This window comes from Heteronotia binoei, chromosome 5 (assembly GCF_032191835.1).
Source record: "Heteronotia binoei isolate CCM8104 ecotype False Entrance Well chromosome 5, APGP_CSIRO_Hbin_v1, whole genome shotgun sequence".
Lineage (NCBI taxonomy): Eukaryota > Metazoa > Chordata > Lepidosauria > Squamata > Gekkonidae > Heteronotia > Heteronotia binoei.
Window position 1 is genome coordinate 31,807,319 of NC_083227.1, and position 26,335 is coordinate 31,833,653.

General features: G+C 44.4%; 1 protein-coding gene across 1 annotated transcript in view; it reads right to left on the reverse strand.

Moving 5' to 3' along the window:
* Nucleotides 1-26,335, reverse strand: part of SLC44A4 (solute carrier family 44 member 4) — a 76,436-nt gene that overhangs the window by 25,560 nt on the left and 24,541 nt on the right. The window contains exons 2-8 of the mRNA XM_060238705.1: nucleotides 14,416-14,464; nucleotides 13,242-13,315; nucleotides 9,606-9,684; nucleotides 7,570-7,669; nucleotides 5,473-5,598; nucleotides 5,166-5,226; nucleotides 3,405-3,501 (exon numbers count right to left, since the gene is read on the reverse strand). Of these exons, the coding sequence (XP_060094688.1) occupies nucleotides 3,405-3,501; nucleotides 5,166-5,226; nucleotides 5,473-5,598; nucleotides 7,570-7,669; nucleotides 9,606-9,684; nucleotides 13,242-13,315; nucleotides 14,416-14,464 (586 nt within the window). The remainder of the gene's footprint in view (nucleotides 1-3,404; nucleotides 3,502-5,165; nucleotides 5,227-5,472; nucleotides 5,599-7,569; nucleotides 7,670-9,605; nucleotides 9,685-13,241; nucleotides 13,316-14,415; nucleotides 14,465-26,335) is intronic.

Genomic DNA, 26,335 nt, shown 5'->3' on the forward strand with positions numbered 1-26,335 from the left:
GTGTGGGAGTGAAGGAACACCAGTTAACAGCTTGCTCAGAGGATTCAGGAATCTTCTTTCTTTCTTTTTTTTAAGGAATCTTATTTATTTAAAACATTCTTATCCTACCTTTTTGCCTCAGACTCAAGCAGCTTTGGCTGACGGTGGGAACTTGAGGACTATCAAGCTTGTTTATGGGAATCTTTCTGTGATTTTGGTAAACATATATATCCCTTCTGCCCAAGATAAATCGGCCCTTTTACATCGTTGGGAACGTCTGAATATAATTATGAATGAACTGGAAACCAAATTTCCCTCCACTGAAATAATAATAGCAGGGGATTTTAATGCAAGAGTCGGCAATGATGAAAAAATCTTTTTAAGGCCCTTAACCTCAATTTAGATGCTACTTTACCACCTTTTTTTTCCTAGGAGGCAAGCTAAAGACAGCTGTTCAAACTTGGCAGGCATTTGCTTTGTCAAATTCTGTATCCAACACAATAGGGTCTGGCTAAACGGCCTGGAAAGGTTTTCTCATTCTGGGGATTTTACATTCATTTCTAAGAAGAGTTGCAGCACAATTGATTACATTACTGTCCCTCCCTCACTAGAATCTTATATAAAAGATTTCTGCATAGGTGATCTTATTATCAGTGATCACCTTCCACTTATTTTGACCCTCCATGCAGAGTTTCCCCCTGACCTTTCCCCTAATCCCTCTCTACACTTGGTGGGTTCTTACCAAAAATCTGCTGGTATAATCAGACAAAACGAGAAGCTCAGTTACTTTTAAACTCTCATTCCCTTTCGAATCTTAGAAGTGTTTTAACTAATGCAACTAATCCTTCAGTGCTAATAACAGCCTATGATTCCCTAGTATCTAACATTCTTAGTTCATTAAATGCTAGACCTAAAAATGTAAAAAGGGAAAGAAACATGAAATCTCTGCAGCCCTGGTTTGATAAAGAATGTAGAGCCGTTAAAACTCTGTTGCGCAATACCTATAGATGTTACCGTGACTCTGGGGCTTTGTCCTTTCCACCAGAGTATTTTGATCTTCAAAATCAGTTGTCTCAGGTTATCATAAACAAAAAGAATGACTATGCTAAGCTTCAATGGGAGGAGCTATTCCAGGCCATAATCTTAAAGAACTCTAAAAAATTCTGGTCTATTGTATCAGGTGCCCATAGAGTTGATGCCCCTTCTATGTCTGCTATCTCACCCAATGTCTGGTACCAATATTTCTTTTCTATGTTCTCCCAAAGTACTTTATACACTTCTGGACCTTTTGAACTATATCAGGTAGATCTTCCGGAGTGGCCCTCTGTGCCTTCTGATGAAGTTAAAGAACTAATTTTGCAATTGAAATTAGGTAAAGCAGCAGGCCCTGATGCTATTCCTTCTGAAATCCTAAAGTTAGATTCAGATTGGTGGGCTACTCCGCTCGCATCCCTCTTTACAAGTATTGACAGAACAGGCATAATTCCTAAAGCTTGGCTCAACTCAATAGTGGTCCCAATTTATAAAAAAGGAGATCCTGCCATCCCAAATAATTACAGGCCGATTAGTCTCCTATCTACCATTGGCAAACTATATTCTAAACATCTGTTGAGTAAACTTGAACAATGGATGACACGAGAAAAAAATTCTTGGTCTGGAACAACTGGGATTTTGTAAAGGCAAAACTACTCTTGATCATTGTAATACCTTGTCTCATCTAATTTCCAAATACACTATTAGGAAAAAGATGAAATTGTATGTAGCCTTTTTAGACTCAAAGGGAGCATTTGATTCAATTGACAGGGACCTGCTTTGGGCTAAACTTGAACAAACAAGTATTGATAAAAGACTTCTCATGCTTATTAAAAAATTATATACTTCTAACTTTTGTCAGGTCAAATGCTCTTCATCAGGCAATCTTACATCAAAAATCCTGTTAAACAAAGGGGTTAAACAAGGCTGTGTGTTGGCCCCTTTTCTGTTTAACCTCTTTCTTAATGAACTTGCTCCCTTTTTGTCAGATATCGATCATCATAGTCCTAAACTCGGTGCCAGACATGTTCCCTTACTTTTATACGTGGACGATACAGTTTTACTATCTTGTTCCAGAATTGGATTAAAACGCTTGCTTGCCCGTTGTATCACTTTCCTTAACCACAATAAGCTCCTTCTGAACTATGACAAATCTAAAATTGTTGTATTTTCCAAATCTTGGAAGCCAACTAAATGGTCAATAGATGGCAAAGAGATGAAACAAGTAAAATACTAAGGAATTCATTTCCAATATAACACACTTTGGACTAATCACCGTAACTGTATAATTAAGTCAGTCAATGTTAACGTTGCAGCTATTCAGCGCTTCCTTTATAGTAGAGGCAATCAGTTTGTCCCAGCTGCGCTAAAAATCTTTAAGGCTAAAGTGATACCACAGCTCTTATATGGGGTCCCAGTTTGGATCACAGCCTTGGACAACAACATTGAAGGTGTCCAATCAAAATTTCTAAGGAAAATCCTGGGATTCCCGAAGTGCATACCATATGCAGTTCTATGTTTAGAAACAGGGATGAATCTTGTGGAAACACAAGCATGGCTAATGTTATTTAAATACTGGTTACGGCTATATTTCTACTCTGATTCGGAGAGCCTTCTATATCAAGTGCTCTCAGAATCCAATATGTCAAATTAGTTAGTATTTATTGAGAGGAAAATTAAGTCTATGGGCATTGATATAGATTCACTTTTTATGCTATCCCTAAAAGATGCATTCTTGAAACTTAAGCTTAGAATCTTGGATATTGAAATGCAAACATTATACAGCCTGGCCAACAAAACTTGCTCCCTGCTAAATTTTGAACTTCCTCTTTCTGTAGGGAAATTAGCGTCATATTTCTCCTCTCTGCAAGCATCACAACAACGGCGTGCTTTCTCGTTAACGAGATGCAATGCATTACCAGCTGCTATTTTATTTTGCAGATTTAACAGGATTGATTACTCTGCCAGACATTGTCTTTGTAATCCCAAATGTATCGAAACTATCTCCCATGTATTATTGAATTGTCCCCTTTATGAGGATATTCGTCGAATATATTTGAAAGATATTTTAGCAGATATGTTGAGCTGTGCTGATTCAGGCAAAGTCTACAGACTTTTAAATGACACCTGCTCAGAGTTAACTTTAACGGTTGCCGAATTTCTTCAACAGGCCATGGAAATCCGACAGAGACTGGCTCTGGAATGACCATATCTTATTTGTTTTATTCATTTAATTTTGTTAAACTTGAAATTACATATATTTTACTCATTTTATGCACATTAGCTCCCCTGCGTACTCTATTTTCCAGGCTTTTATATTACTTACATTGTTATTTGTACTGCTAAATCTGTTTTATGCCAATAAAGGCTTGTCGTTGTTGTTGTTGACTTACTTGGCACCAGTTGTGATCATATCCCGTGTTTCATTTGTCAGGTGTTTGTTAGTATAGTCTTGAGTGGCATTTAAATCAGGGAAGCAACGCATGAAGACTGGTGTGGGGAGAGAAGGAGGTCAGAATTAGGACTGACTGAAGTAACAACGGCTGAATAGATTGGCTCCATCCTATATCAAATCAGAACACCGGACCATTTAGTTCAGTGCTGTCTGTTCTGACAGGCAGTGTTCCACCAAGGTCTAGGGCAGAGAAAGGTTCTTTTCCAACATCTGCAAACTGAGACCATAGAGACTGAACCTGAGGCCTTTTGCTTACAAAGAGATGTAGTCCTCAGTTAGAGCCCCTCTCTTGATAGCCACATTGAAGAATTACCAAAGGTTTCCTCTTATATATGCAAAATGCCATGCTGGGGGGGACTTCAAGTTCCAAGTGGGACAGAATTTAAATCCTAAAGTTCTCCTCAAGCCTGCTCCTCCCCTCCCCTTCTCAGCCTGGAGATTTCACTTGAGCCAGCTAACAGACTTTTGACGTTTTGTTGCCAAAATTCCTAGTGGAATTCTCCCTTCTGTATGAACCAACAAAGTCATAGAGTCCTTAGGTCCAGTGACACACACATGAATAGAGTTGCCAGGTCTGTGTTGAAAAACACCTGGAGACTTTGGAGGTAGATCCGGGAGAAGGCGGGGCTTGGGGAGGGGAGGGGCCTCAGCATGATACAATGCCACAGAGCCCACTTTTTGAAGCAGCCATTTTCTCCAGAGGTCTAAATACAAAATAATCACCGGACAACACTTTAGAAAGATAACAAAGTATCTATATTATAAGATGTCAAAATCAAACAATTAATATACAAATAATATACACACAGCTACAAAGAGTCTGTCCACAAATGACAGTTTCCGTTGTTCCACAGGTTTCTGTCTCTTAAAGGGCCAACAGACCCACTTTTAATTCCAAGCCATAGCTTCTGTAGATAAGAAGGTTTGTCTTGTTTTGAGTCATAAGGACTTCAATAACGTTGAATAGACGGTAAAATAAATCCACAAGAGAAGGAGAGAACTCGCCACATCTAGAACTTGCTGGTTGTTTCAAAGCCTTCCTCTGCTCTCTCTCACTAGTATGCAATATTTCCACGGAGCTGCAGTGCAAACATCAATTGAACGAACAAAGCATCATACCCTTCCTTCACTGCAACGAACTTTCTTATCTACAGAAGCTGCGGCTTGGAATTAAAAGTGGGACTGTTTGTCCTTTAAGAGACAGAAACCTGCAGAACAACAGAAGCTATGGTTTGTGGACAGACTCTTTGTAGCTGCGTGTATATTATTTGTATATTAATTGTTTGATTTTGACTTCTTATAATATAGATACTTTGTTATATTTCTAAAGTGTTGTCTTACTCCAGTGGTTATTTTGTATTTAGAGCACTATTTGTTTCTGTATATTTTCTCTGGTTGGCGCCTGGAGATCAGCTGTAAAAGAGGGAGATCTCCAGGCCCCAACTGGAGGCTGGCAACCCTAAAGCTTCCTTATATTGAATCATACTGAATACTGACCATCAGTATTGAGTCTTGTCTACTCAGACTAGCAACAGCTCTCCAGGGTCTCAGGTGGAGGTCTTTCGCATCACCTACTACCAAATCCCTTAACTGCAGATACCAGGAATTGAACCTGGGACCTTCTGCGTGCCAAGAAGATGCTCCACAATTGAGGCATGAGCCCTTTCCACATTGACTGTACCCTGTGAGTGGCACTTACCTGCTGTGGATGGGATGATGAATTCAGGACAAAGCTGTTTGTTGAGTATATCTGGCACAGTCTGGGAAGAAAAGTACATGACAGTATTTTGCTGGTGCAGCTAGGAATGACGCTTTCAAAGGGTGACGAGGAAGGTCACAAGATAAATATTAGCATAGGTGTCACTTATTTAAACCATTTTTTTTTTCATTTTGCTGTCCCAGACCAACATGGGTGTCCCTCTCCATGCAAGCCCGAGGAGGTTTTGCTTGGACAAGGGGACCAAAAGGGCCTAGCAAGGGGGAAACAAGCAGCAACACTGACTCACCAGTTCTGTAGTGGTCAGGTTAATGCTAGACTGACACCACTCCTGGTCCCACACGCTCGAAGGCGGGCTGCTGTAGCTGGTGGGGAGCACCACAAAGAAGCTGGTAGGGCAGGACGAGACACAGACCTGGAGTGGAAAGGGAATAGCAAGCGATATAAAACCTTGGTGCCGTGGACAATGCTTGCCTAACCCAAGACGTTTGATGAACGCACAATTTCAGTGCAGATGAAGGCTGGTAGGTACCAGGCTGGAAACTATTGAAACTATTGGCAAGGATGCTCTCTGCCCAGCTCATCTTTGTAGCATCCCAAGAGTCAGCAATGCAAGGGCCCCATTTCCCCTACCTCTTCTATAATACTGTAAAGCTATTATTACAGCGATTATACAATTTGCTCCCGAGCCCAAATCAAGGTATTGTTTGTGGTCTTTAAAGCCCTGCATGACTCAGGATCAGCATAACTGAAGGGCTATCTTCTCCCATACGTTCCTACTGGGAAATTAAGGTCATAGGGAGAGGCCCTTGTGACTGCCCCATCAATCAAAGAAGCTTGCCTGGTGGGCAACATGAGAGAGGGCCTTTTTGGTGGCAGCCCCACAGTTGTAGAATCACAGTTATAGAATCATAGAGTTGAAAGGGTCCTCCACGGTCATCTAGTCCAACCCCCTGCACAATGCAGGAAGCTCACAAATACCTCCCCCCAAAATTCACAGGATCTTCATTGCTGTCAGATGGCCATCTAACCTCTGTTTAAAAACCTCCAAGGAAGGAAAGCCCACCACCTCCCGAGGGAGTCTGTTCCACTGAGGAATCGCTTTAACGGTCAGGAAGTTCTTCCTAATGTTGAGCTGGAAACTCTTTTGATTTAATTTCAACCCATTGGTTCCGATTCTACCTTCTGGGGCTACAGAAAACAATTCCACACCACCATCTAGATGACAGCCCTTCAAGTACTTGAAGATGGTGATCATATCACCTCTCAGCCGCCTCCTCTCCAGGCTAAACATCCCCAGCTCCTTCAACCTTTCTTCACAGTACTCAGTCTCCAGACCCCTCACCATCTTTGTCGCCCTCCTCTGAACCCATTCCAGCTTGTCTATATTCTTCTTCAAATGTGGTGCCCAAAACTGAACACAATACTCCAGGTGAGGTCTTACCAGAGCAAAGTGATACCATCACATCGCGTGATCTGGACACTATACTTCTGTTGGTACAGCCCAAAATTGCATTTGCCTTTTTAGCCACCGCATCACACTGTTGACTCATGTTCAGCATATGGTCCACTAAGAACCCTAGATCCTTTTCGCACATACTACTGCTAAGGCAAGCCATCCCCATCCAATAACTACGCATTGAATTTTTCCTACCTAAATGCAAAACTTTACGTTTATCCCTGTTAAAATTCATTTTATTGGCTTTAGCCCAGTTTTCCAGCCTGTCAAGGTCATCCAGTTTCCTGTTTCTGTCTTCTACTGTATTTGCAACCCCTCCCAATTTAGTATCATCTGCAAATAAGCGTTCCCCTGTTATGGAACAAGCTACCCAGGGAGATGCGCCTCGCTCCCTCATGTTTGATTCTCAGTGGGCAGTTAAATACAGTTTTACTTCGGACAGTATTTGACTCATTTCGTTTTTATTTATTGGCAGTCCATCAATGAGATTTTAAATTATGTTGTAGGGTTTTAAAAAAAATCATTCTATTTACGCTGTAAGCCACCTTGAGTTCTGCAGGGCAGAAAGGTGAAATACAACAAGGACTTTTTTCCTGGAGGAACATGGCGGAACAGAATTCCAGAACTTCTTGTTGGAAACAAATTCTAAAAAAAACGTTTAAAAGTTCATATGTATTTCTCCTTCATTTCCCTCTAAAAAGTTCCAGCATCACTTTTTCCAGGAAAAAAGACCTGACGATGACAACAACTACTACTACCACTACTACTACCACTACTACTACCACCACCACTACTACTACTACTACTACTACTACTAATAATAATAGAATAGAGGCAAACTTAGGTCCCACTGAAGGAGCCTAGGTATCCCAACTCCCAGTCCCACCTCCTGCTCCAACCACAGTCCAAAGGCAGGGCTCCCCCTACCTGCGGTGTTGGGCACTGCAATCCGTTCATTGCGGCGGATATGACATTTAGAGAGGTGACGCATTGTATCATGTTGAAATAGAGAACAAAAGGCTTGCCTCTGCCATAAGAGAGAGAGAGAGAGAGAGAGATTAAAACTATGGAAAAGAACAAAAGGAAGGAACCAGAAAGGATGGGGCAAGAGAGGGGAAGGATTTCTAAATGGGCACACAATCAACAACTGGGATGCCATGCCAGATCAGAGGACAAATGTCTTCCCGTCAAGATACTGACAAATCTAGGTTAGCAAATTCAGAAACAGAGCTGCCACCTCTAAAGGTTTCTTCACAAACCCAGCCCCCGCTTGTTCTGATGCAGGGCTTTTGTCAGCGTTGCACCAGGAAGAAATTCAACTGGTGAAGTTTCTTCATTACCTCGTTTAATAACCTTTAAAAGAATAAAGCAGCAATCCACCCCCCCCCCATGTGGTGTTGGGAGCAAGGGGAAGGGGAGTGCCAAGAGGCCTGCTGATAACTTTTCCCTGAGGTCCAGTGACTCCTTGAATCTTGGAAATAAAATTCAAAGAATATTGAATGGAATAGCAAAGAACCCCACCAGATAACTGGCTACCAGAGCACAGGGTTTGTCCCAGGAAGGTGCATCAGAGCTGCAGACTGTCAGTTTGGCCGCAGACACAAACTTCCTTTTGGTGCTGGCTTGGCACCCTTTCTCAAACCATCTCCTTTCTTTGTTTCTTTCTCCAAACAGTATCTTTATTCCCTGAACCCTGACCTCTCTGCCTCTTCAGTGGAGGAGCAGTGGTGCCAACTCTGTGAGATAGGGTTGCCAAGTCCAACTCAAGAAATATCTGGGGACTTTGGGGGTGCAACCAGGAGACTTTGGGGGTGGAACTGGAAGCAAAGGTGTGACAATCCTGAAGGGAGTTCTGGCCATCACATTTAAAGGGACCACACACCTTTTAAATGTTTTCTTTCCATTTGGAATAATGATGGGTGCCTTCTCTCCATTTCAAATAATGATCTTCTTTTGGGGCTCATAGAATTGGACCCCCTGATCCAATCTTTTTTCTAAACTTAGGGGGTGTTTTGAGGAGAGGCACCAGATGCTATGCTGAGAATGTGGTGCCTCTACCTCAAAAAACAGGCCCCCTCAGAGCCCCAGATATCCACGGATAAATTATCCATTACACTTTATGGGAATTGGTCTCCATAGAGTATAATGGAGTCCTCTTTAGATATCCCCCCCCCACTTTCTGATGAACCTGAAGTGGGGGGAGGGCCTCCAAACCAGGGGATCCCCTGACCCCACCTGGGGATTGGCAACCCTACTGTGAGAGGATTTGGGGGCAAAGCCTGGGGAAAGGAGGGAATTCTGCAGGGATGTAATATCACAGAGTCCACCCTCTGAAGCTGCCATTTTCTCCAGGGGAACTGATCTCCCTAGGCTGGAGATCAGCTATAATTCCAGGTCCTACTAGGGTTGCCATTCCCCAGTTGGGAGTGGGGGATCCTCCACTTTTGTGGGCAACTCCCCACCCCAACAGCAATGTTGCTTTGGTTTTTGGGCAAAACTCTTTGGTTTGAGGCTGATTTTACCATAGAGTTTTGCCCAAAAACCAGAGTGTCACTTCCAATATCACTGACATGCCCATGTCACTTCTGGGTGATGTGGGCACATCATGTGACGCTGCTTCCAGTGATGCAGAGACATCACTGAGAACACTTCCAGCTCCCAGAATGTCCCCCCCATCATCTTCGAGGGACCTGACAGTCCCCAAAACAACAGCTCTATCAGGTTTCCTGGCTTAGCAAGCAGGTCTATATGAACTGAGGGTGTGAACCCACAGCTTTAAGAACCCAGTGCTAAAGTGACTACTATCTGTAGGATTAACAAGGAGAAGGAAGGAGAAAGTGAGATTCCAGTCATATTTCCTGCCACAAATTCCAGTCTTTTGTGCTCATGAAGCCCTTCCATGAGAATGCACCTGGTCGTACCAGGCACCCCTTTCCTTCCCCACAGGTCCCCTCATAACCCACCGGTTTTCGCTAACTCCACAATAGGAACCGGTCGAATTCCTGGGGTAAATCACCTGACGAGGATCTCCATACAGCCAAGCTTGTATCAAAAGAGAAAGAAAGAAATGGAAGTGAGGGGGATGGACCATTTGATATTTTACATATTAAAATAGGGCCACTCCTCTGAATTTATTATCCCAGTTTTCTGTCCAAGGAGCACTGCCTGGGCCTCTCCTGACCTCCCATCCCCTCATATACATTGAGGGACAGTCTCCTCCACCTGGTGGATGCCATGTTCATTTACTCCACAACAGCTGGGACAGCACGGGCTTCTGAAGCTGGTTATGTAAACTAGGGAGACACGACAGCTCTCCTTTCCTCAGAGGAGCGGGGACACAAATATCTGATAATAGAAAGTCCAGCCTCATGAGGGGTCTGGAAACAAAGGCCTGATAGGGCCTTTTATTATGACCAATCCAAGTGAAACAAAGAATAACCCAAGTGACACAACGTATGACAGCTTTCAAGTGCTCCAGAACTCTGCATCAAGCTGGATGTTTTAAAAAGCAATGAGAAGTAGAGTTGACAGCCTCCAGGTAGAACCTAGAGATACCTCAGTATTACATAAAAGCATAAGAAGAGCCCTGCTGGGTCAGACCAATAGTGCATCTAGTCCAGCATCCTGTCTTACACAGTGGCCTCTTCTGGACAGCCCACAATATGGCACAAGAGGCTGAGGCCTTCCTCTGATGTTGCCTCCTGGCTCTGGGATTCAGAGGATTAGTGCCTCAGAATGTAGAGGTTCCCCTCAGTCGCCATGGCTAGTAGCCACTGATAGACCTATTCTCTTTGAATCTATCTAATCTCCTTTTAAAGCTCTTTATTCCTGTGGCCATCGCTACATCCTCTGGTAGCAAATTCCACATTTTAATCCAAATCTCCATGAGTTTTCCAGTCAGCAGCAGGCAAACCAACCCCTCACCCCCTGCCAGTGACCCATGGGGAGGGGGGAACCTGGCAACACTAAATGGAAGGGTGGCTGAGGAAAGGTAAGAGATGTTTTAGGCCATGATCTTATCTTTTTTTCCCTCTCCCCCCCTCCAACTTTTAACACCTAGCCTTATGAAGAGTTCTGGAAAACTCAAAAGATTGCACATTATTTTGTAATAGTTCAGTTGGTCCTAATAAAAAGTATTACCTGGTTTTTGTTTTGGGACCAACAGAGCTCCCTAGAGCCTATGACCAATTTCGCACTAGAGCTTTAATCCTGGTTTAACTCTGTCCCCAAACTGACTTTCTACACTAAAACCATAGAATCATAGAGTCATAAAGTTGGTTTCTCTGATTCTCTGATTCTAGTGTAGAAAGTCAGTTTGGGGATAGAGTTAAACCAGGATTAAAGCTCTAGTGAGAAATTGGCCTATGTCTATAATGGATCTGATTACATATAAACCAAGATGCCTGCAATTCAAACATATTCTGTATATTTTGCCAGGACAGGCAGTTTTGAAGGGGATGGGAAGGAATGAGAGTATCAGCATTCTGTGTGTGGAATTTCTGAACACAAGCCCTAGACCTGAAGTAGAAGGCTGAAAACTGAATGGCTCACATTCACAGAATTCCTTAAGTAAGGTCCATGCATGGGGGATACAGTAGTATTCCAGTCAGACTGGGAGGCCTTGAGTAAAACCCCTGTTCTGCCTTGACGTCCAGTGACCTTGGGTCCATCACACACTCTCCACCTAAATTACCTCAGAGAGTTGCTGAGAGGATAAAATGGAGACGGGGTAACTACATATGTTGTTACCCAAGCTCCTTGGGAGAACAAGCTGGGTAAAAACATGACAAACAATCTGCCTATTTTTCTGCCTTTCAGACAGGTAGAGAAGCACTTCAGCAGAATCTGAGGGGACCCTGTATCAGGCTGAAAGGCTGCTACTTGATACTGTCTACATTTTTTCAAAAAAAGAAAATAGACGTTGTTGTTCTCCTGAGATTGTGGGTTGGACCTGGTCAGATTGGCCAAGTATGCAGCCTTAAAGAAGCCAGGGGGAATAGCCACCCCCCATGAGAGAAAGGCTCCATACTTCTAAGCAGAATGGAAGGATCAAGCTGCGTATGTGTGGGGTGCCATTACGTTTGCAAAGGGAACAGTTGCAAGTTCACATTGCACTCAGAAAAACTGTGCCTCATTTAAATGCCTCCCCTCAAATGGGGAAAAGTAGAGTGTAAGTGAAAATACAATTGCCTGGGACATTCCATCTCATTATACCACAACCGACTGATTCCAGCCATCTCCTATTCTCTCCAACTTCCTACGTCTTTGTAGTCTGCAGGGGGACCACTTTACTTCATGGGCAGGACACCTTGCAGACTGAAAGCTTTAACAGATGCACTCAAACCCATGACAGCCCTGAGTTGCAAGTAAAACATACCTTCACATGTTTCTAGATCTCATGGGTGCAGATTACATGTAAAACAAGATGCCTGCAATTCAGGGATGGAATTTTAGCAGGAGCTCCTTTGCATGTTAGGCCACATACTCCTGATGTAGCCAATCCTCCAAGAGCTTACAAAAAAGAGCCTTCCAAGCTCTTGGAGGATTGGCTATATCAGGATTGGCTAATATGCTAAGGAGCTCCTGCTAGAATTCCACCCCTGCTGCAATTCAAACACATTCTGTACATCTTGCCTAGACAGGCAATTTGAGGCAGGCAGGAGGGACCTGGGGATCCCCTAGAATTACAGCTCAGAGATCAGTTCTCCTGGAGCAAATGGATGCTTTGGAAGATGGACTCCATTGCATTGCACCTCACTGAAGTCCTTGTCCTCCCCAGGCTCCAGGCCCAAATCTCCAGGAGTTTCTTTACTTGGATCTGGCAACCCTCCCCTTCCCATCTCCTGTTGGTGGCCAGGAGGACATGGCAGCTCTAGTGCAGAGGAATACATTTGCTAAAGGCTTCTTGAGTCTTTTATTATGGGAGAAAGGTGACATAAAAGCCTTCCAATAAAATAAAGAAGACTCCACAGTAGCACGTCTTCGCGATTTGTAGCAATATTCCAGACTTTTCTCTCTACATGCATTTGCAAACATGATGAAGCAAGCAGAGAAGAGGATTTAGGGCAATTCATCTTCACTACTTGACAAATTAGGTTTGGCCCTCATAGAAACATCTATATTTTTAACGTCCCTTAAAAATTAGCTAGCTAGGGTCTGCCAGACAAAACAATTGGGGGAGCAGTGCTGGGGAGCACGGGAGCCATTTGGTCTGGGCCTCAAGCTCAAAAGACGTCTCGTTCAGACTCTTGTTAATTTTGGGCCACTGGGTACATTTTGCAACTTGTTGCACTCTTTTTTCCCCCTTTTTTGTTTCAGGCAGCAGCGTTTTTATTTATATTATGGCTAGGAGCAGGGCTTTTTTGTAGAAAAAGTCCAGGAGGAACTCATTTGCATATTAGGCCACACACCCTGACACCAAGCCAGCTGGAACGGCATTCCAGTGCGTTCCTGCTCAAAAAATGCCCTGGCTAGGAGTCCCAAAAAGCTGGAAGCAGCCAGGGCCTCCCTTGATCTCCCAGAGCTTGGTCTTTCCCCTCCCTAATGTGGTTCTATTGTCCTCATCCGTGCTCTGAGGGAAATTTTTTTGTACTACTTACCCAGAAGTCCTACTACGATGTAGCCGACAAGGAAAAGCATAAAGAGGATGCAGCAAATAATATCAGTGCAGCTCCTGGAAAAGGGGAATAGTGGGGTCAGACTCACGTCGTACACTAGAAAGAGGGTTACAGATAACTGTCCAAATCTGTTGTGGGTACAGTTTAAAGACAACTGTGAATGGGTTTCCCCACTTCATGCTTCCATTCCTCTCCTAGAAGAACCAAGAACCCCAGTCCCTGTTTCAGCCCCCCATAGTTACTAGGGCTAGTTCTATATTTGGGGGTGACCTGGCCAAGATTCCCTGCGGGGTACTCTATGCAAGCGTGCTGCAATGACATCACCTGGAAGTGACATCATCGTACAAGGCACGTTGTTCCGGGGACACTCTAGGATTTGGGTTACAACTCTATGGTACCATAGAGCATCCCCAGCATGATTTGCGCTGGGCAACGATGTCACTTCCAGGTGATGTCATCATGCCAGGCTCGACAATGAAGCTCTTTAGGAGCAGAGATCCCTCTGGTAGCCTGCTCCATGCTGGCAGGCTGGGGGCCCCCAAATTGGGGGATCCTCTGCCCCCAGCAGGATCTTGGCAGCCCTACCATCATCACACAAGCATGTATATTAAGGTTGGGGCTTGAAGATCTCCCAGAATTATAACTGATCTCCAGACTACAGCCATCAGTTCCCCACAGAAAATGGCTGCTTTGGAGGATGGACCCTATGGCATTTGACCCTGCTGATGTCCCTCCCATCTTCAAACCCCACTCTCCCAAGTTCTACCCCCAAATCTCCAAGAATTTCCTAATCTTGGAGTTGGCAACCCTATAACACCCTCACTTATCTCTCTAGCCGGGGGGAGGGGGGGGACAGACAAATCTTGCTTCGGGGGGCCATCTCACCTTTCCAGACAGAAACAGCATTGAAGGGAGTTGGTTTAAGATAAAATAAGTGTCCAGTAAACTGCTCTTCTCTATGTGTCCCCTTCACACTCAAAACACTGCTAAGGCCTCTGTAGCAGCCACCATTTTCAGATAGAAAATGGATAAGCCAAGCACCTCTAGGCATCTCTCCGCCAAACCTGGGGCATGCCCTCACCATGGCAATCTCACACCCTCCCCCAGGCAGTAACCTGTTATATTCCAGTCAGTTCCTTTCCTACAGTTTTCTTACCTCTTCTTGATAGGGCCACGAAAGGAGGGGTCATATTTGCACTTTTCCCCTAAAGAGAACAGAAAGACAGCAACAGTGAGAGGAAAAATTAGGCTGGCCGGATGCTCAGGGTTATTTTCACATGTGGGGCTGTCAGCCTAGTGGCAAAAACCCTTTGTTCTCAGAGATGCAGGGCCCACAAGTACATTTGCAGTAGCAGACACCAGGAAGGGGTGACAGGAGTAGTGGTCAATACTCCCTCTAAACCGTGCAGTCTTGTGAGCAAAAATTCTACTTTGTGAGCTAATGGCATTAAAGCTGTGAGCTATTGCAGAAATTAGTTTGCCCTGGGGCCATTTTTCCTAAGCTGAGACAAAACTCTGTGAGCTGGAGGCTAAAAAACTGTGAGCTAACTCACACTAACTCAGCCTAGAGGAAACATTGGAAGCCTGAGACTGAACCTAACAGGCCCACATTCAAATCCCCACTTTAGGGAGAAGGTTGCTGTCTCATCTTTGCCTGCTCTCTCGGTCTAACCAATTTCACAAGGTTGTGCTGTGAGTATGAAATGGAAGAGGAAATAGTACAGATGTTGCCCTGAGCACCACAGAGTGTTAGATGAGATCAAAGTGTAATAGATGCTTTTTCAGTTCCACAGCTTAGTTGCATGTAAAGAAGAAAGGATGTTTCAGAATATGTGCGGAGTACTTTTCTCTCACCGCTAACAACCAGCCATAGTCTTTCTGACCATATTTTAAAGGGTAAGGCTATGTCTCTGTAGAAGACCATCTGTTTTCCACACAGAAGGTTGTCAGTTCAATCCTCACCATCTTCAGTTAAAAGGACAGGTAGCAAGTGATGTGAATAACCTTGACCTGAGACTCTGGAGAGCTGCTGCCAATCAGAGTATTTATTTGTTTGTTTTTAATTTATTTATACCTCACCTTTCTCCCCAATGGGAACTCTAAGCAGCTTACATCATTCTCTTCTCCTCTGTTCTAACTTCACAAGAACCCTGTGAGGTAGATTAGGCTAAAAGCGGGAGATCTCCAGGCCCCACATGAAGGCTGGCAACCCTAGGTTAGGCTGCAAATGTGTGACTGGGTCACCCAGCAAGCTTCCATAACAGAGTAGGGATTCGAACCTGCATCTTCCCGATACTAGCCAAGCACTGTACCACTATAGCATGCTGGGTCTCCCAATAGACAATACTAAGTCTCCCAATAGACAATACTAAGAAACTTTACATTGTTTCTTAGTCTCAACATTCAGAGGAAGACTGAGAGTCAGAGAGTCATAGAGAGAGGGGGGGGGGGCAGGATACTGACCATCCTTTCCCTTCTCTCTTTGACACTATTCCTTTGATGTGCAGATCCCTACTGTTACAGGAAACTTTCTTCCAGCGTCATCTTCGCTCAGGGCCGGCCCTGCCACTAGGCAAATCAGGTGATTGCCTAGAGTGCTGGCCTTCTGGTGGTACCGAATTGAGTGACATTATCAGTGCAGGGCGTGCGTGTATGCCAGAAGTTAGCCTTGCCTGGGGTGCCAGACAGCCTAGGGCTGGCCCTGCTCTCCACCTATGCCAAGCATCTAGGGTTGCTAAGTACCTTTAAGCCCCCGGCGGGGGACTCTCTCTCAGATGCTCTAGCCATTTGGGAGGGAAAACTCTATGATACAATAGGTATAATAGAGTTTCCCCTCCCAAATGGCTAGAGCATCCGGGATAACCATAGAGTTTTCCCAGAATTGCCTAGAGTGGTCGCTGTGTGATGTTGCCGGCGCCATGACATCACTTCCGGGTGATGTCATTGCGCTGGTGACTTTGGGGGAGGTTCCTCCCCATCAGTCCAATGTAGGCTGGCAGGTTGGGAACCTCCCGGGCGGGGAAACCCCCACCCGGACCGGGGACTTGACAGCCCTACAAGCATCATTGCCTTGGCTCCATGAGAGCAGGATACCTTCCTGCATCTCCATCTATCTAGCTAGTACTAGATTAAAGACCCTACCCTCTTCACCATCCTATTTAGAAATGAAGTTCCTATAATAAAGAACTCTTATTCATTTGAAGAGAGAAAAGAGACTCCAGGTAACTCTGTCCTGGGACAGCATACAAGCTGACCAGATGAGCTCTGCTGTGTTAAAGACTTGAGCACTCCGCTACTGGCATAATCCAACAGGTTATGGGCTCAAGTTATGCCCAAATGTGAGAATTCATGGAAATTTTTTATTCTGTACAACTGTCTTTTCAGAAACTCAGGGGTTCTGAGGGCTTGTTTTGGGCAGCAGCTTGGAAAATAGGAATAGTTTTGTAATGGGGAAAACGGAGTATTTGGATAGTATGTTTTTTATTTTATATAACCAATACAAACCTTGAGAAAGGAAGATAAAATAGAAAAGTACCACAGAGATTCATTTATACATAAGCAGTCATATTTTGGTTGGTATAAGTATAAAAATCTAAGAACAATAATCATTTATAATCATCAATATTATCTAATAAATTGTAATTAATAACATTTTTCTATCTATAAAGATGTTAAAACAGATCATAGTTTGTTATGTACAAATTACTTATTAACTTTTGTTTTGGTCTGGTCTACATACAATTACGTTTTCATTTCTAACAATTCTAACATTTTTGGCCTGATTGTAAGCATACACATTTTAAACATATGTTGCTCAATTCTGTCTCTTAATCCTTCTGGACTTTATCATTTTATTCTTATTTTAAACTTTAAAGTTTTCCAACCTAATTTTGATAAGCATATGCAAAAAATACATTCCATTTTTCATGTAATTTGAATTCTGGTCTGTCGTACAAGTAAGATGTTAGCTTTGCCGTTGTCATATAAATGGACTTTTGACTATCCCAGCATATCATGACATGTTCAGATGGGAGAGGCGGCTTGATGTAAAATGTGTGTTTACTCCAGGGTCACCACTGGAGTAAACACACTTCAGGTTCAATGACAGTACTTGTACTAAAGCCACTAAGCTTAATTATGGCAGATAAGAGATAAGCTTGGAAACATACAACCAGGAAATTGCCAAAAGACCACTAAAAACCTGAGCCAATAATTTTCTCAGGTGATAAAAGTGCTGTATACGCCATTGCTGTGGAATGCAAAAAGGAGGGAAAACGTAATAAAACACAGAATGATGTCACTATTGGATACCACTCCACAGTTAAATGAGCAAAGGTATTCCAAACTCTCACCAAAGAGCAAAAGATCAGTTGATGATTCGGTTCTGGAGGCACAATTCACCTAGAAACACCCCAGTGTTGTGTGTGGGGGACTAGAAATTCATATTGCAGGCACACCTCCCCCAGCAAGGTAGGCAAAAGGAAATCTTCAGTACATGTTAATTTAATTTGAAATGCCTATGTTTCATACACATTAATTTATATATCAATTACAATAATATATCACTACAGTTTACTGGAGAGCCAGTATGGTGTAGCTGGAGAGCCAGTATGGTGTAGTGGTTAAGTGTGTGGACTCTTATCTGGGAGAACCGGGTTTGATTCCCCACTCCTCCACTTGCACCTGCTGGCATGGCCTTGGGTCAGCCATAGCTCTGGCAGAGGTTGTCCTTGAAAGGGCAGCTGCTATGAGAGCCCTCTCCAGCCCCACCCACCTCACAGGGTGTCTGTTGTGGGGGAGGAAGGTAGAGGAGATTGTGAGCTGCTCTGAGACTCTTCGGAGTGGAGGGCGGGATATAAATCCAATATCATCATCTTCTTCTTCTTCTTCTTCTTACTGGTCAACCAAAAAGATGCTATCCATTTACACCAATAAGCCATTAAACATGAACACATTAAAACCTAAAACATCTACCTCTCTAACAGCCAAATGTGACCCACCCTTAGTCAATTGGTATCTTCCCTGAATCCCCCGCCCCCACCAGAAGGTTTTACAAAGAATGGTCATTGCTACTGCATTATGGTACAACAACCTTAAAAATATATTTATTTCCAAACTCTGCCATCAAGGATCGGATCAATAAAGCTACAAAAAAAAGGTAGGAACAGACGGGGTAGGGGGGGATCTCTCTACAAACGTGAAAGATGTGCCAAGGTTGCAAAAAACTTGAAAATACAGAAAAAAGTACATTTTGGGGATTAGAACTTCCCCCAAATAACAGAAACAATGCCTGTAGCTTTAAGGACATAATGTCCATGGAACAGAACATTCAGTGGCTGTTGGGGGTTGTCAAACAACCATAGCAGTATTGTCAAGCCTCCCCAAGTCTTGGTTTTGGTAAAGCCAGGGTTTTTTTGTGGGGGGTGGTAGAAAAAGCCCAGCAGGAACTCATTTGCATATTAGGCCACACCCTCTGACAACAAGCCAGCCAGAACTGTGTTCCTGTGTTTTTCTGCTAAAAAAAAAGCCCTGGGTAAAGCAATCCCATAGAGGGAATAAGGCATTGGGAGGCCAAAACAGCCCTGGACAAGGTCTCCCTGTCATGTCCCCTAGAGGAGGACTCACAAGGCCCAGGCCCAGCAGCAACCATTGGAAACATACCATTTACATAGGGTTGCCAGCTCTGAGTGCACTTTCCAAAGTGGTCATTTTATCCAGGCGAACTGATCTCTATTGCCTGGACATCATTTGTACTCTCAGGAGATTTCCAGCCACCAATGCAGAAGCCCCATATAAGGGTGGGAATTGTGGAGGAAGAGCCACACACATTTCATGGAAGGAGATTGAGGGGAAACTCAGCACAGTCCTTCTGTATTAGTTTACCTTACCATTATGGTCATCTCTTGAAGCACAGCTGCACTTGTCCCCCCCCCCCCCCAAGGTTAGATGGGTGGCAACTGGGTGCCCCAGCTACCAGGGAGCGATGGGGGGTAGGGCTGCCATATCCAGGTTGGGAAACTCCTGGAGCTTTGGGGATGGACCCTGAGGAGGACAGGGACTTAAGTGGGGTACAGTGGCACAGAATCCATCCTCCAAAGCAGCCATTATCTCTAGGAGATGTCTCCTGAAGTCTGGAGATGAGTCGTAATTCTGGGGGATCTCCAAGACCTACCTGGAGGCTGGCATCTCTAAATTGGCAGCTCAAAAAAGAGCCTTCATGGCACCAAAATGATGGAATTCCCTTCCCAGGGAGAAATTTCTGTCCCCTTTTGTCAGCAGGTAAAGACTTTTCTATTCTGTTCGGCATTTCTTCACTGACAGGCCTATCTATGTGTTTTGTTATAATTATTCAAGCAGACATCTCACCAGTGTTCCTTCTAAGCTGAGTTAGCGTGAGCCATCTTATAGATGTTTAGCCTCCAGCTCACACATTTTTGTCTTGGTTCAGGAAGGATGACCCCAGAGCACACTAATTTATGCAGTAGCTCACAACTTTCATGCCAGTAGCTAACAAAGTAGAATTTTTGCTTATTCTGCATCTTAGAGGGAACGTTGCATGTTACGTAGGGTTGCCAAGTCCAATTCAAGAAATATCTGGGGACTTTGGGGGTGGAGCCAGGGTGTGACAAGCATAACTGAACTCCAAAGGGAGTTCTGGCCATCACATTTAGAGGGACTGCACACCTATTAAATGCCTTCCCTCCATTTGGAAATAATGAAGGATACAGGCATCTTTTTGGGGGGCTCATAGAATTGGACTTGGACGGTCGTTTGAGGAGAGGTGTTGGATGCTGCACTGCAAATTTGGTGCCTCCACCTCAAAAAACAGCCCCCCTCTAGAGCCCCAGATACCCAAAGATCAATTCTCCATTATATTCTATGGGAATCAGTCTCCATAGGGTATAATAGAGTGTCCAACAGACATTTCCCTCTCCCATTTACTGATAACCCTGAAGCGGGCGGAAGGCCTCCAGATCAGGGGATCCCCTGCCCCCAACTGCGGACTGGCAACCCTAGCCCAGCTTCCTGCCCAATGCAAGAATCATTTGACTCGTGCTGCTGCAACGTTCAAGCTACACTGCCTGTTGTGCTAAGAGGACTGAGGAAGTAGAAAAGAGCAAGAGTCCAGTAGCACCTTAAAGACTAACACAATCTGTGGCAGGGTACGAGCTTTCATGAGTTGCGGCTCACTTCTTCACACTGAGGAAGAGAGCCTTGGTCTTGACCTCGAACCATGCCCATGGAAGAGCCATGGCCCTGTGATACAGCCATAGGGAATAATCCCTCACGTCTGCCCTGTGAGTGACTCCACCATCTTGTGCTGACTTCGTGCAGAGTGTATGATAATCACTATTGTAATGAAGTGAGAAGAACACCACCAGCACAACTTGCTTGCTGGACCGCAGCTGACTCAGATGAAGGACTTTCCATTTCAGCACAGTGCTGAGCATGGAGATGTGACAGAGACACATATTTCTGGTCTGACCAGTTCTCTGGGGACATGGTTTGCACCCAGCAAGTCTGTCATTCCTGGGTCAATATGTGGCCTCCAGATCTCGGTTCAAAGCCCATCTCAGCCAAGGACTCAGGATATGCAGGACTTCTGAAGGCATTTTCTACAATTACTGTATGCTTCAGCAGCAGGGCCTCAAAAACAAGAGAAGGGAAACACAGTAATGGATAATCCAAATAAAAAATTGTGCTCAAACAACGCTATAGCTCTGTATCAAATTATGCAAATATCTAATAAGGAGGGACATTACCCATACTTTGAAATATGTGAAGCTGTATGGCTGAGAAAGGTTGCCAATCAGGATCCTGAGAAGAAATTTATATTGCAATTTATGAATATAAGTATGAGTGTGTTAGAATTGTTACAGAGAATTACCCTTGGGTGGAATAAGACTTACCTGCCACACCCTGAAACGCACTTTACATCCGGATGTCATATTTGGATTTGGAGACTACTACACAACGCACCTGCTTCATTAGGACACCCACTCATTTGGAAAGCAAGACTTCCTTGACTGACTGCATTACCAATAGATGGTTCTATTATTTTTTGTACATTGGAAAGTTTTCTTATATTATTAGATATTTGCATAATTTGATACAGAGTTATACCGTTGCTTGTACAGTTTTTTATTTTTTGTTTCAGCAGCAGGCAGGGACCACCACCAGCAATTCTTGTATGCCCAAGGCCCATCAAAACTGGGAACCAGACTTGCCCCATACAGGATTACCAACCTCCAGGTTGCACCTGGAGATCTCCCACTATTACAACAGATCTCCAGACGACCAAGATCATTCCCCTTGGAGAATACGGGTTCTTTGGAGGGTGGACTCTATGGTATTATACCCTGCCATGGTCCCTCCCCAGGCTGTACCCCCCCCCCCCAAATCCCCTAGCTGGCAACCTTAGGTGATTTTGACCAAGGCTACACAATACATCTGTGGCACAGGCAAGACTGTTAGTCTGGGTTCCTGAACCGTAGGCCAATAGGGTTGCCAAGTCCCCAGCCTTCTCAGACAGGGGACTTTCTTGTGCGCACAAAGCGCATGCTTGACGTAATGACATCACCTGGAAGTGACGTCATCGCGCCAGTGGCGGCACTCCCAGCCGCTCTAGGCGTTTCTGGGAAAACTATGGTTTTTCCTGGATGCTCTAGCAATTTGGGAGGGGAAAACTCTACGGTACCTATTGTACAATAGAGTTTTCCCTCCCAAATGGCTAGAGTGTCCAGGAAAAACCATAGAGTTTTCCTGGAAATGCCTAAAGTGGCTGTGAGCATCGTTAATGGCATGATGATGTCACTTCTGGGTCGCATCACGTCGATGACATCGGGGGAGGTTCCACCCACTGGCCCAATGACAGCTCTATAGGTCAGCCATTCTCTATTCGGATATGAACACCATGAGGGGAAACTACCAGCAGGAAAACATTCTGAGGGCCAGAGCAAGCATTTTAGATGAGTTTGTATGCAAGTCACTGGATGTGATGGTGGCCAAGGGGGCATCTTTTTTCTGGTGGCCTATGGTAGACCTGGCATCAGATGCTGATGTACTGCAGAAGGAGGAGGAAAGTTGATTTTATATCCCACTCTTCAGTACCCAAAGGAGTTTTAGAGTGGCTTACAATCTCCTTCCCTTCCTCTCTCCACTTGTGAGGCAAGTGGGGCTGAGAGACCTCTAAGAGAACTGTGATTGGCCACAAGTCACCCAGCTGGCTGCATGTAGAGCAGTGCTATCCTGTTTGTGCCCAGACTTATGTAGCTTACCTCTAACACCGTTGAACAAGGCAGTGATGGAGTAGGGGTGCCAATCTCCAGGTGAGGCCTGGAGATCTTCCACAATTACAACTGATCTCCAGACTACATTGATCAATTTCCCTGGAGAAAAAATGGTGGCTTTGGGGGTGGACTCTATGACATCACATATCCACTGAGTTCCCTCCTCTCCCAAAACACCATCCTTCCCAAGCTCCACCCCCGCCCCCCAAAAAAATCTCCAGAATTTTTCAAGTTGGAATTGGCCACTCTTAAGTGACAGCCAGGGAGGAACTACTCAGAAATAATCAGAAACAAATCCCTGAATTTTCTTGGGCATAGTCACTATAATTTCAATATCATCATCAGGGGTGGAATTCTAGCAGGAGCTCCTTTGCATACTACGCCACACACCCCTGATGTAGCCAATTCCCCAAGAGTTTACAAAAAAGAGCCTTGTACACTCTTGGAGGACTGGCTACATCAGGGGTGTGTGGCCTAATATGCAAAGGAGCTCCTGCTAGAATTCCACCACTGATCATCATCATCATTTCCCCCTAAAGAATCCTGGGAACTGTAGTCTGGTGCCAGTGCCCCCCCCCAAAAAAAATTACCTCTCTTTAAGCACAGCAATATTCTTGAGAAAAACCAATGCCTATTCAACCCATCTCACCAAGGAGGAAAGATTTTAACCTGTATATGTTACTCGTAGCTCTATGGTGGAAGAAAAATAAATCAAACCTGAAATTCCACTGCACAGACAGAAGCTGCAGTGGCCCTTATCTCTTATCTGGGCCACTACCTCATGGTATCTCTGCTCTTGTCCGTAGGATGACAGATTAGAAAACTATTTGTATACGTGACTGTATAGTCATTCAGGTGTCACAAAACAGAGAACAGGACCCAAAGTAGGGCCGTTATGGACTGGAGAGTGGATCTCTATTAATTATATCATCTTTGGCTTGCCAGCCTTTAGGAGAGCTCCCAAATTACAATTTATCTCCAGACCACAGAGATCAGTTCCCCTGGAGAAAATGGCTGCTGTGAAGAGTGGACTCCAAGGCAGTATACCCTGCCGAGGTCTCTCACCAAGCCCCACCCTCCATCTCCAAATCTCCAGGAATGTCCTGACCCAGAGTTGGTAGCCCTACAGCCACCGAAATCTCTCACGTGAACAAGTTCTTCCTGGGTTTGCAGCAACAGGTAACAATAAGACAGAAGAAGATCCCTGTTGAGCATAGTCAAAGGACAAGGGCAGTTTTAGTGATTCTGGGGCTCTGAGCAAGAGTCCAGGATAAGGCCCCAAATTCACTGCCCCTCCACCATCAGCCCCCCCCCCCCCGCTGAGGCCGAGCAAGAGGTGATCCTCAAGAAATATGAGGTGGGCAGAAACTGGGAGATCTCTGGGCCCTACCTGGTGGTTGGTAACCCTACACAAGTGGGATCCACACATAACTGTATATTGCACAATTGCAAGTGAATGATTACAGCGTGCAGTATCCAACAAAGTGTAAATCCATCCTACCCTGCTTCTCACAATGCACATACAATCCATGTATAGTGCACGCTTGATTGTTCCATGTGTGGGCATAGGGTAATTCTCCCGCTACAAAGATAACACGATACATCTGCCGACATCCAGGTGGGTCCTGGAAATCTCCTGCGATTACAACAGATCTCCAGGTGACAGAGATCAGTTCATGTGGAGAAAATGGCCACTTTGGAAGGTGCTATGACATTATAGAGTTGCCAGCTCCTGGATGGGAACTTCCTGGTGATTTTGGGGGTGGAGTCTGGAGAAGGCAGGGTTTGGGGAGGGACCTCAGTAGGGTATAATGCCATAGAGTCAGCCTTCCTTGGCAGCCATTTTATCCAGGGATCCTGATCTCTGTCATCTGAAGATCAGTTGTAATCCCAGGAGATCTCCAGCCACCAGCTGGAGGTTGGCAACCCTATCCCTCTCCAAATCCCACCCTCCTTGGGTTCCACCCCCAAAATCTCCAGACATTTCCCAACCGAGAGCTGGCAACAGTAATGTACACACAGGTGAACATGTGATGCAAACCTCACATTTATTCGTGTACTGGTCCCTGGTTTCATTCGCAAAGTGAATGCATGTTGGTTCTTTCTTACAAAAGGATATATGCACACACACACAGAGGAGGTACGGGATTCACTGTAAAATGATAACAGAACTTTTAAAAAAGCAGATGAAATGATGAAACTGTTCCTAGATCGTATCGTTACAAATACAGGAGGGTTCCCGACAAGATACACTGCTTCTTCAAGACAAAGATTCCCTGCATCAAACAAAAATCAGTAAAGCAAGGAAAAGATCAGATCTGAGCTCTTTTTCCTGAGCTTCTAGTTTTCTATGTCCACTTGTCCAAGGAGTATTTTTATTACTCTTCTGTTACAGAATCTTCACCTGCAGTCTGAATCGCTGCCATCTAGGAGTTTTAGCTTTTTCAGGCAGTGTATGAATGAGAGTGTGTGTTGAGGTGTATAAGCTCTTTGATTACCATTCACAGAATTTCCATTTAAATAGATGATCCTAGTGGGTGAAAAGGGATCTGTTTCTTCACATATGGCACTTTTCCAGTGGGCTTTTGAGTGCCTGCCATTGCCATGCTGGCCGTATCTGTCAAGAAGAGACTTCTTGCCATTGATTTTATGTCAGCCAACTGCCAGTGTTGATTACTAATACTGTGATTATGCAATCTGCATTTCATATAACGTGCATTTCATATAAGTCTTACACATTGCCTTTTATAATATATTTGCTGATTAGCTCTGCTCTGGTCATTATTTTACCCATGTAATTACGGTAATCTTTTAAATTATTTATTTTAGGCCATTTTAGAGTGGCCATGGCCTCCCTTTCCTCTAGACCTTGAAACATAAGCGATTATCTAATCTGCTGGAAAGTATAGTTTAGAGCAGGGGTGGCCAATGGTAGCTCTCCAGATGTTTTTTGTCTACAACTCCTGTCAGCCCCAGCCAGCGTGACCAATGGCTGGGGCTGATGGGAGTTGTAGGCAAAAAAAAATCTGGAGAGCTACCGTTGGCCACCCCTGGTTTAGAGTTTTATTGCCAAAGGAAGATACGGAGTGATGGGGAGGGGGGGGCGAGCATGTAATAATTCAAACACTTTGCCCACCACTTCACTGTGCCTTGGATGCTGATGTGATTAACTGCCATACTTAGCATATAAGTGTCTGGCCTTATCCTATAAGGTCAGTTCTAACAAGAAATGTGTTGCTGTGAACATGTTTTTTTCCAATAAAGTCCTTATTTGATTCCAATCAAAGAGGCTGAGTGGATGAGAGCTGCACAGAACCTGAAAATAGAAAGGTGTTATTTTAAATTTCAGCTGGTTTCTGATTAACCCAGTTGACTATTACCTCCTGGATGGGTTATAATTTTTTTTACCTCGCCCATTCTGCCTTTTGTTTAAATTCATAGTGTTGGTTTACCTGATTTAGGCAGCACCCCTAAACATACTTACTATGGAGTAAGCCCTACTGAGCTCAATGGGACCTGCTTCTGAAAATATATGTTTTGGATAGAATAGCCAGGTTTGTGTTGAAAAATACCTGAAGACTTTGGGGGTGGATCCGGGAGGGTCTTGAGGAGGGGAGGGGCCTCAGCATGGTACGATGCTATAGAGTTCACCATTTTTTTCTGGTGGAGTTGATCTCTGTCACCTGGAGATCAGTTGTAGAAGCAGGAAACCTCCAGGCCCCATCTGGGGGGGCTGGCAACCCGAGTTTAGGATTGCACTGTTAAGGCTGAAATCCAAAGGATACT